Here is an 11,799-nt window from a genome sequence, read left to right as displayed (position 1 = left end):
AAAGAATAATAGAATAGTAGGGTTGGAAGGGGCTATAAGATCATCGAGTCCAACCCCCTGCTCAATGCAGGAATCGAAGTCAAAGCATCCCTGACAGGTAGCTGTCCAGCCTCATCTTGAATGCCTCCAGTGTGGGAGAGCCCATTACCTCCCTTTACCACATACCTCTCCCTTGGCATTCACCATTATTGAATGCCCTGCATAGGGATGGCAGAGAAATCTGCCGTGGATTAAAATGAGGCTGAATTCTCAAGAATCTGACCTGCAGAGTCCACAGCGGACTGACCCCACTCACCTCCGGGTTCATCGGTTTTCCCTCAGGGCAGCTCTTCTCCACTCTAAACGGGGCAGGGGTGAGAGCACTGGGGTGCCGCCGAGGCCCTTCTTCCCCACGCTGGCTGTTAAGGGCTTCCTTAACAGTTGGCATGGGGAAGAAGGGCTCCAGCGCAGCCAGCCCCCAGGGAGGAGAGCCACACCATGAAATCGAACAGACGTGGTAAGGCTCCAGGGAAATCCATCCCAAGCAGCCAGGATTTCCCTGTGCGGACCCCCTCCCCGGACCAGAAGTCGCACGGTTCGTACATCCCTAGCCCTGCTCCACACAGCCCTGCTCCCAGCCTGTGTTGCTTTCCCATTCAGAGCATCTCCCCTGAGTTGCTTTGCCATTGAGAGAATCCTGCCTGAGTTACTTCCCCATTGAGAGAATTAATATTAAAGCCCTGCATGGAGGGAATGGGCTGGCTGGAGTTGCCTCCTTCTGCTAGCACTCTACTGGGCAGCTACTGCTGCCTCTGCTGGCCACCTCCCCCCCCCCCCGTGCCTTCTTTAGTTCTCATTGTATCGCAGTATCGATACAGGGAAATACCATGGCTGCAGGCTCCCACTTCTGGCTGCATCCTCTCCTCCCACTTCCAGCATCAATACAGCTGGCCACCTCTTCTCCTCCCCCTCGTGCATTCTTATGCAGTATCTATATAGCAAAATACAATGTCTGCGGGCTCCTGCTCCTGGCTGCATCCTCTCCTTCGCCTCTGTGTATTCTTTATTGTGCACTATATACTCCAGTATTGTGAATGAAACTGCTATTGTGAATAGGAAAAGAGGCTAGATAGCTAGTATGTGAAACGGCGTGCCTCTGATTTTCTCAATGGGGAAAAGACACTACAGATTCTCAGTGGGTAAAGGCTTGTGAATGGGAAGTGGGAAGAAGCCTGTGTCCAAAAAAGGGAGGGGGGCAAATCCATCCCTTGATCAGGTCACTGCTATGTCATAGCCTGGTCACAGAATTAGGCATGCCCAGAATTTAACATGGGGGATGGGGCACACATCAGTGGAATCACTCCAGAGCTGCATTTAAGAAAAACAACGCAGTAAAACGACTTCCCGAAAATGCGCCTTTTCCAGAGGGAAGCTGCAGGGTGGCTGCAGATTGGAGAAGCATCATCTGTTGCAAATGACCCTGATGTGCTCTTCCTCCACATTAAATTGGTCATGTAGATTGGCTCCTAAACTTAGTCATGCTTAGAGCAGTTCCACTGAAATCAATGAGACAAGTTATTCATGACAAATTTAAGCCCCATTGATGTCAAAGGGTCTGCTCCAAGCATGTCTAAGTTGGGACCCAACCCCATGTGTGGGTAGGATTGCATTTTACTGACCCTTCCCAAAAGCTATGGCTCATTGAGTGTAACTTTGTGCATTGACTTCAGTATTTGATGCATTTGATGCATTTGTTTTACTATGATTATGGATAATTAGGGTTTCCAGCACCACCCATTTATCTTGAAGAAGAAAAGCCTTTCCAAGCATTGAGTGACTTTCCAGTGTGCTGTTGTGTAACAAAGTATCATTTATACTGAAGAGTGTGCATGTGCATGAGAGTGCACATGCCAGCATGTGAAGTACTTATCTTCACACCTTTGGGGAAGGAGAGAGGCTTAGGAATTTCCCACATTTCATATCTGTGGAAATCTGCATGTCAAGAAATCATAAAGAGAAAGACCATATCGGATATATGTACATGCACTTACATATGCATTTTGTTTTTACGCTGTTGCACAGCGTAGAAATTGTTAGGGTTAGTTTATCATGCTAGAATGCCTCCCTTTGGATTTATGAGCTAAGAGTGCTCAAGGGTTTAGTGTCCTCACATCTCTTTAATTAGCAGTGTGCTGGATCCTTCACTAAGAAGACACTAAGCCAGTGGACTGCTGTCATACCTCAAGGGTTTTAGAAGGTTGGAAAGCCACAGAGCAAGCCTACAGGTCCATGCCGATGGGAATTACTGAATGTACAACAAACCATTTTCCCCTTAGAAGCAAAGTAAGACCTTTGGCTGTGGTTGCTGCTGCTTCAATAGTAATGCAGGTGTAACGAAACAACCATAACAAAAGCTGCCAAGGAGGAGTGAAACAAAATGGGTGAGATAAATAAAGATGATGTTGAGAATTATCTGGAGAACAACCCACAATTTGCCAAGGAATATTATGACCGGAAACTGCGGCTAGAAGCAGTGGGAAGCATCTTCAAAGTCAGCCCTGGGGATGTGAAGGATGGTGTCTCCTTCAAGGAGATGACCAAACTAGAGGAATGTCAACTGCTTTTTGAGTTGATGATGGAACTCCAGGAAGAAGCAACCAGTGTGGAGAAGATAGCGCATAAAGTCCTGCAAAGGTTGGCACAGTTGTTGGAAGCTGATCGGTGTAGCATGTTTATTTGCCGTTCCCGCAATGGTACTCCAGAGCTGGCTAGCAGGCTCTTAGATGTCACCGCTACCTCCAAATATGAGAACAACTTGGTGCCTCCTGAGAGAGAAGTTGTTTTTCCTCTGGACATTGGGATAGTGGGTTGGGTTGCTCAAACCAAAAAGCTTTTTAACATACCAGATGTCAAAAAGGTAAGTAGTAATATTTTCTGGGTTTGGGAGATGGCTAAAGTCCTTTCTGGAATCTAGAGTATGGGTCAAGTCCCTTCTTCAAAACAAGAGGATAGAGTTTATGGGATAGAATGAGGGCAATGATGAGAGGGCTGTTCTTTCTAGAGCCAATCCCATATCTGGGCATATTGCTGGAAATGAGGCAAGGGTGGGGTGCAAGAGGGCAATACATCAGGATGCTTTAGCTCAAGTGTTGAAAATTGGCAAATTTCCTGATTCTGTATTTATCCTGTAAGAAAGTCAATGTAAACATGCAAATACAGCACCCAGTGATGACTAATGTAAAGTTCATAGGTTGCACTAGCTACTTGTAAATCTCTACCTTTGCTTCTCATAGCTATGGTTAAGCACAACTCCCATTAATTTCAATATAGCAGTAACAATGCTGGGTAGATTGCATCTGTATAGAGGATAAAATATATCAGTTGTATCCAGACTTACGTCAGCTGTGCTTTAGTCCCAGTGAAATCAAAGGGACTTAAATTTGTCATCACTAGTTTATCCCAATGGGACTAAAGCACAACAAATTCAATATGGATCCAACCCTCTGCCTTTAGCATTATATTATCAATATCACAATCTGGTTGACAGTTATCTGTACTTGTTCATGAATTACAAGGAGGCAAATGAGGAGACATAGGTTTATGTCATAATATAGTCAGATCCAACTTTGGATTTGAAACACTCCCACGGTGTGTACTTGTTTGGATTCGGGGCTTGGCATCTCGTTTCTCTCCTGATGGTGATAGTTCAGTCAGTTTTCATGTCTCCAAATAACCTCCTCACAAACAAAGCTGAACAGCGAGATGTTGCAGTGAGATACAGGGGCTGTCTTAACAAGTGATTTAGTGTGAAGTTAGAGCAGTTTGAGGTCCTTCATGACAGATGATGTTGTCACCAATCCACTGCCAACCAGCCACTTCCCTCTTGAAAAGCCACATTTTCTGAAACTCCTTTTACTCCGGCTTTTTTTTTACTGAAAGCGGCTCCCTGGCAGTTTTACCACAGTGTGCCATGTCCCCGCCCCCCCAGCATTCAATCCTGGGTGTGCGTCTGTGACCTGGCAGTGATGTGGTCAAAGGGGTGGGATGCCCCATTCCCTCTTGTTTCCCCAATGGAAGTAGTTTTTCCCATTGAGAAAATCCCCAGGAGCGCAGCAGCGACTCCTCACATTACCGCAGTAGCAGGGACACTCATTCACCTTAGCTAGGCTGCTTTTAATCTTTAACATATCCCCCCTTCTGTGCATGTTTACTCAGAAGTCAGAAATAAATCTCACTCTCCTGCAATGAAAGGGTTAAAGGGTAACTGCAGTAACTTGCTCTAAAGCACTCTCTCACTTCTCTGATGCTCTCTTAAATTGCTGTTGCCATGTTGTGCTTCTTTGATGTTCTGTAGTAGTTTCTCTGTTGTTATGTAAAGTCCCTTCTCTGCTTTATGCTTTACCACAGTAATGATCTTTTGGGTTTACAGAAGCTTCTCATTGCGAGCAGGGAGAAGGAGAAAGGGAGAAAGGGGTGTGGAAGGGGGGTTGGATGCAATAGGCAAAAGTGCACACATGGTGAAAAACTGGGTGGGAGCAATAACAAACTGCTGGGATGTGGTGAAAGTGAAACTGGGGTATGGGGGAACTCTCAGGAGCCTTCAGATGCTGCACTGGAGAACAGGGGATTTTGGTTTCTTCAGGGAAATCTGCACACATGAAGAAAATAAGTTGCCCTCCATTCATAATAAATGTAGTAGCAGTGGGAGCGTGATCAGGGGTGGGAAACAAGCCTCTCTCATTGGTTGAGCAGCCCCTGCCAGTTTGATGATGTTCAGTTCTACTCCTCCCCACTCCACCCAGAAGTATGTTCCTTTCAAGCGCTGAAAGCCAGATTTTAAAGGTTCGCTACACTCAGCTTATCTTGCTTCATGTGTCCCTGAAGGACCAAAGCCGATTCCATGAAAATCCGGGTAATACTCCAAAGTGCTTCCTCATTCCGTTGTCCTGAAGATCCCCCCACAGATAAGCTCTATTGCAGAAGCTGATGTGAACAGTGCGGTGCAGTGAGGAGAGTCAGTGTGGTGTAGTGGCCAGAGTGTTCGACTGGGACTCAGGAGATCTGGGTTCTAGGCCCTGCTCTTGGCCACGAAGCTCAATGGATGACTTTGGGCCGGTCACGGAATCTCAGCCTAACCTACCTCACAGGGTTGTTGTGAGGATAAAATGGAGAAGAGGAGAATCATGTAAGCCACCTTGGGTTCCTTGCAAAAGGGAAAAAAAGGTGGCATATAAATATAATAGTAGTAGTAGTAGTAATAATGGCATCCTGATGAAATTGTATACTGGCTTTCCAATGCTTTAAATTGGAAATGGCCTATATATATCAATGCAGTTCATACAATCATAGAATAGTAGGGTTGGAAGGGGCCTATAAGACCACTGAGTCCAACCCCTTGCTCAGTGCAGGAATCCAAGTCAAAACATCTGTGACAAGTGGCTGTCCAGCTACATCTTGAATGTCTCCAGTGTGGGAGAGCCCACTACCTCCCTAAGGAATTGGGTCCATTGTCGTCTTGCTCTAATAGTCAGGAAGTTTTTCCTGATGTTCAGCTGGAATCTGGCTTCCTCTGACTTGAGCCCATTATTCCATGTCCTGCATTCTGGGATGATTGAGAAGATATCCTGGCCTTCTTCTCTGTGACAACCTTTCAAGTACTTGAAGAGTGCTATCCTATCTCCCTTCATTCCATTCCAACGCAGTGATGATGTGAATGTAAAAACCTACATTGGCCAGAATGCAAACTGGTATTACAAATGTCTCTCCTGATTTCTATTTGGCTTTGACCACAACCATGGATTCACATAAATAGCAAGAGGGAGGGCAAAGCTGATATAAACCTCAATGTGTGAAAACACTCCAAGACTGTAGACCATGCCTGCGCACTTTGAGACCCACCAAATGGAATGTAGCCTGTCAGTCATATATTTCCCTGGTTCTGATGCCTTTCTGAGACTGCAAAACCTAGGCACAGTCAAATACCTAGCAGATGATGATAGAAGTTGAATAGAAACAGAGGGCCTGTTCACACATCACATGCACCTATGGTGGCTTATAAGCTATGCACAGTAGGTTATTTTGCAAATAAACTACTGTGTCCCATCACATGATCTGACAAATAAGCTACACAACATAGTTCCCCCCCTCGCCCCTCCTTCCTCTGTAGTCCTCTTGCTCGATTGGGCAGGAATCCTAGCTTCCTTTGCGGTAGAAACCACATCCCACTGTCCCTCGCACTCCCACTACGTCACCAGCTTGTCTCTGACTGGCCCGCTTCACACTAGGGGAGTCTTCTGTCTTCTATCTCTGCCAGTTGCCCACTGTTCTCAACCCAGTATCAGTCCTGCTTCGCCACTGCCCCGCTACACTCAACCCCCATCACCCCAATTTTCAAGGCCTTCCTTCCCCCTCCTCTCACTGCTACCCCGCTTCCCAGGATAGATTTCCACATCCTTGTTGGGTCCCCTATCTCTCCCCATGTGCAACAGAAAGGGGTGGGGGGCCTCTCACTCCTTGAAGCTTTGCAGAGATGGGGCAAAATTTAATATGTGGAGTCTCCTCATGGGGAGCGACCACATGCAGAACTAGGTAATTGTGCAATGTTGCTTTTTCATGGAGGAGTGAGGATTTAACCACAGGTGAAACTGTTTGGGAGCCGCTCAGGCAAAAGCAACTTTGCGAGGCGCATCGCCAAAGGAGGGGAGAGGGAGGCTTCAGGCAGCGAAGGGGTTAGAGCACCGGCAGCAGGGCAATTTGTTGCTAGGCAAATTTCAGGAACAGAGACTGCTTGAGAGGGGCAGAGCAGTGGCAGCATTTTTGACCACTCTTGCTGAGCGGCTCTGTAGGTGATCTCCATAACACATGCTGGTGTGATACATGACATGCTAACTCATCATAGGTAAAATAGCCCATACTGCAGAACGTGGGTTCTCAGGGTGGCTTATTTGGGGGAAAGAAGCCACTGCAGCTGGGAAAAACAGCTCACAGACGACACACTAACCCATCATGGGTTGCTCCCGAAAATAAACGATCGTGGTTTAGAGTGTCATATGAACCCAGTCAGAGAGTTCATGTGAAATGCATGTGCACAGAAATATTGCTTAACTAAAGAAAGCCAGTCTTCTCCAACCCGTTGTTCTCCAGATGCTTTTATTATAGTTCCCAGCACTTCTTACCATTAGCTATTTTGGCTGGTGCTGATGGGAGTTGAAGTCCAAAATATCTGGAGGGCAGCAGGCTGGCTGTAGTAAATGTTTTTTTCCAACATATTCCAATATGTAAAGCCTTTTTTCAAAGGGAAATGTTGGGAACAACAACAGCAACAAGATCAAAAATAAGAAAATTAACAATACCCATTTCAAATGAACATCTTACAAAAACTGCACATTCATACTCAATCTTATATATAGTTATAACACTCCTTTCTAAAACTGAAGTTTATAAAAGCTTTAATATAAATAACTGTATTTTTATATGTTCCTGCTACACAAAGAGAAACATCCCTATATAACATTTGCAGTCCCTCAAGAGGAATAACCATATTAAAATCCTGTAAAAAGATACACGAATCTGGTTATCTATTTATTAATTTATTTAATTTATTAATCGCCCATCTGGCTGGTCACCCAGCCACTCTGGCCGATGTACAACAATAAAACAGTTAAAACAATAAAATTCTACATTAAAAACAAAACGAGTTACCCTACAATATAAAATATACTTACAATTCATAGGGAATTTCCCATCCCTGAATTTTCTTTTTCATTCTGTGCATACACAGACAGAATAGGGTGTTTTCAGTCTCTCAAGAATAAGGTTAAAACCCCTCTTTAAAAGGTAAAAAGGCAAGGCTGGTAGTGGGCTGCATTTGGCTTACAGCTTGATCCTATGCAGGGTTAGGCTTAGATGTGTCTAATTTTACACTGCATCGAGGTGTTAGTGGGTCACAGCTTGTGCAGGCTTGCTGGAACCACATCCGCATTAATTTGGAGCAGTCTCATAGATGTTAATAGTATTATTCTGAAGTAAAGAGCGGCTGATGTGTCAGAGGTAGAGTTAGCGTGAGGAAAAGTGAGGCAGCTATTGTGGGTGACTGATTTTGGATGCCATTTAGCATGACAGAGTAGGAGACAAACTGTTCTGATCGCTGTGGCACCATCCACCGCTGCGCTGCTCTTATGCAGCTCCTCTTCATTTTAATGGGGCTTGCACAGGGTAACTTTCCTGATGAATAATACCCCAGAATGAATAATAGAAAAGGGGGTGCCAGATGGTCCTGTGTCCTATTACACAATCAGGCTACGTTAGCTTATTTTCTCCTGTTTTAGGACTACTTCCCACCCTCCCAGTCAACCCAGATGCAGGGTAGAAAATTACATTTTGTTGTGAAATGTGAAATAATGCAATGTAATACCAGGCCCAGTATTTTGGTATTGACTATGGCTTGTGCTGCCTGTTGCCACCAACAAAAACTTGCTGCCTGTTGCCACCTACAAAAGAGGTTGGTGGATCACCCTTTTAAATTCATAAGGCAGATTACAGGCGGAGAAGATCAAGGGGATCAAGAAAGATGTTCGTCTTGTCAGACTTAGCACTGTTCTTCCAACATGAATGAGTTAGGATTGCCTCTCAAATTGAAACAGACTAGGCTCTACAGATTGTACTGGTTCAAATATTTGCATATGTTAAAATAGATACAATTGGGGACAGGTTTCAACCCAGTGTGTGTGTGTGTGTGTATGTCCAGTTGAAATTAATAGGACTAAAATGTGCTTAACTTTGAATGGTTCATGCTGAAGGCTCTTTATGCACCTTATGGGAGTGTGCTCTGTGTAAATTATATTTGGTAACACAACATTCATGTGGTGTTTTGTTGTTTTTCTTGGTTTTTTAAATATTGCTTCAGTTAAACCAAAACAACTGCTGATGGCAAATGTCAACGAAATATTTCAACGATATTCAACGAAAGAGAGGTTTTTGCTAGTAACTCACATTTTATTACAAACCCAGTGTTTAAAATAAGGTGATATGTTTAATGCCTACAAACATTTATATTTGAGGTCATTCAAAATAGCTCTGAAACCTTTGGAGCCAAACACTGACCCCAGATTTTCTTTTGGAAGATTTCTAATTGACGTCAATATTGGGGTATCAGTATTGTGCCCTCCAAATGTAGCTCTGCATTTTGCAGTACCATTCGTTGCTAGTTTAATTTCACTGGTTTAAAAACTTCCTGGAAAGCCCCATCTCAGACACCTCATTCTTCAAATCAGAACTGCTATTGACGTCACTGGGAATTTAACTTAAAGGAGGGTGGCATATATGGGCCTTTAATCAGTTACATATCCATTGCTGTAGGTTAATTACATTAGGAGTCATTAGTGCTTCTTCTTCAAATCCTTATAATACTGTTTTTAAAGAGACAGTATTCTAAATGCAATTCATATTGCATATGCTTCCAAGAAAGTATGTACATTTTGCTAAGCACAGTGTTTTTATCCATTTCTTATTGGGGGGGGGGGTATTTATTTTATCTTTATAAACATGACCAAAATTACCAGCAACCTACTCAATACTTCAATTCTCATCCATACAATATTTTAGTTAGGACACCATAATAACAGAAAGAGAAGAAAGAAAGAAAGAAAGAAAGAAAGAAAGAAAGAAAGAAAGAAAGAAAAACTCCAACATCTCCCAACCTCCAATGGTATTCTGTTTTAAAAAACTATATCTATTATACAATCTTACAATTAAGTAAAACAATATTTTATATCAACGCAACAGTTCTACACTTCATTCCCCAAAGCCTGAATATTAGTAGTAATAATAATAATAGTAATCAAAAAGAGAGAGTATAGTATTGTATAATAATAAAACTTAAGATAAATCTTCAACAGTCAATAATATTTTTATACTAGATATTTTGTCTATTTTAAAATATAAAATAGAAGATACATAAAGAGAAAGAGAGGGGGGAAAGAATAAAAAAAAAGAATACATAAAGGTAAACAAATATATATAAAGTCATTTCTTCTGAGTTAGCCTAGATCATGAAAGCTACACACAAGCAGTTAACAGTACTTGTTTAGAAATTCCATTTCATGGAATTGTGACAGAGTTCTCACGCATTTTAACATTCAACCAAACCTCCACCATTTCATGATTCGTAAACTGGTCTTCTTCATCTGGTCTTCAGACACAATACAAAGTGTAGCAGGATATTTTAAGTAATATTCTAAGTTAATTTGTTTTGCCAGATTCTTTGCTTTGATAAATTGCCTTCTTTTATTCACCACTTCTTTGATGTAATCTGGGAACAGCATAATTTTATCCTGTTTCCAGGAAAGGCTTCCAGCTTGTTTTGCCAAATTCAGGATATAACACTTTGTGGAGACTTTTGCAAATTGAACTACAATTGTATAATCATTCCCTTTAGGATTTGGCACATGAAATGCCTGCTCAATATCAAGAGAATAATCAGAGGATGTAGAAAGTATCTCATGCAAAAGTTTATCCACAAAAGTAGACAATTTCACATTATTAGACAAACTTTTAATCCCCAATATACATATGTTGGCTCTCTTCATATAGGCCTCCAATTGAGAGATTCTGTCAGATATATTTTTACAAATAACTTGTGTCGTAGTTTCATTTCTTGCCACTCGGCCTTCAAGCTCATTAATTTTGGACTCCATTTTTTTCTGTGACACATTAATTAAATCCACTGCTCTCTGCATATCAGTGATGGAATCTTGGATTAAGTCCAGCCTTTGAATTAGTCCCCAAAATTGCGAAGACAGAGTTTTCATCATCATAAATAATTCTGCTAAATCTTCTGTTTTCGGCACCTTTGACACAGGAGTTGTGGGAGGTGTTGAAACAAGCCCTTTTCTCCTCCTCGGTTCAGCCATAGTTTTCTCCAATAAATCTTACAGGTCCTCAGATGATCTCAAATATTGTTCAAGGTTCTTAAATTGCCTCTCATAGGTTGATGATTTTTCTTGCAGGATATATTGTTATGGAACATGCCAGCCCTGTTTTCTCCTATAAAATAGGAGTCTCATTACAGCTTTTCACGTTGGTACAGCCCTGGGGGAAACCCTGGCATCCAGCTCCTCCACTATCGCGTGGGGGTTACCTTGCTCCAGGCAAAAATCCAGAGCTATTTGCCTTGCCCCCCCTTTCATTTCTAGGGGGGAGATGAAAAGGTTTTTCAACCTTTTAAAAAGCTGTTGGGGAAAGAGTCTGTGGAAGCTGCCAGGACTACATCGGTCTCAAACTGGAACTTTTTATCCATTTTTTATACCACAGCTGACAAAATTGCTCAAATTGATTATATTGCCTTGACTCATTTACATGCAGTAAGAAACTGTACTCATGTCTTTGTGGAAATCCTTGGTGAGAATATTTTCACTCCCATTAATTCTATATGGCAATCGCTTTCAGTAGCTTAGCCCAACTTAGCTGTTCCTTTTCTCAAAGGAGTAGTTTGCAAGTAGTGGTCCCTGAGTGAAGTGCAGTTCCCCGAGGTGTCACTTGCCTCCAGGCCACAGCTAAACAAAGGTGAGAGGACAGGTTCCCATGGCAACAGAACCTGTCAAGAGATCTCTTTAAGGGTCTTGACAGATAGCCGCAAACCATTCCTCCTCTTGGTCGTCTGGCAAAACTAACTGCAAACTAGAATTCTAAATCCATGTCAGAACAAAATAGTAACGTTTATTTATTAGGTAATTCTTGCTCTATGTCTTGAAATATTGGTTGCCATAATTGCAAAATTCACCTTAGTTTTAATTATATTTTTAGAATTAATTCTTCTGTGAA

General features: G+C 42.6%; 1 protein-coding gene across 2 annotated transcripts in view; it reads left to right on the top strand.

Annotated features, from left to right (window-relative positions):
• Positions 1-2,416: 2,416 nt before the first annotated feature.
• Positions 2,417-11,799, top strand: part of PDE6C (phosphodiesterase 6C) — a 70,297-nt gene continuing 60,914 nt past the window's right edge. For both annotated transcript variants that reach the window (XM_084845843.1, XM_084845844.1), the window contains exon 1: positions 2,417-2,896. In XM_084845843.1, coding sequence (XP_084701969.1) covers positions 2,417-2,896 — 480 coding nt within the window. The remainder of the gene's footprint in view (positions 2,897-11,799) is intronic.

The sequence above is a fragment of the Heloderma suspectum genome, chromosome 3, assembly GCF_057233095.1.
Source record: "Heloderma suspectum isolate Gila_16-S chromosome 3, 16-S_ref, whole genome shotgun sequence".
Lineage (NCBI taxonomy): Eukaryota > Metazoa > Chordata > Lepidosauria > Squamata > Helodermatidae > Heloderma > Heloderma suspectum.
This window is presented reverse-complemented; position numbering and strand designations above follow the sequence as displayed.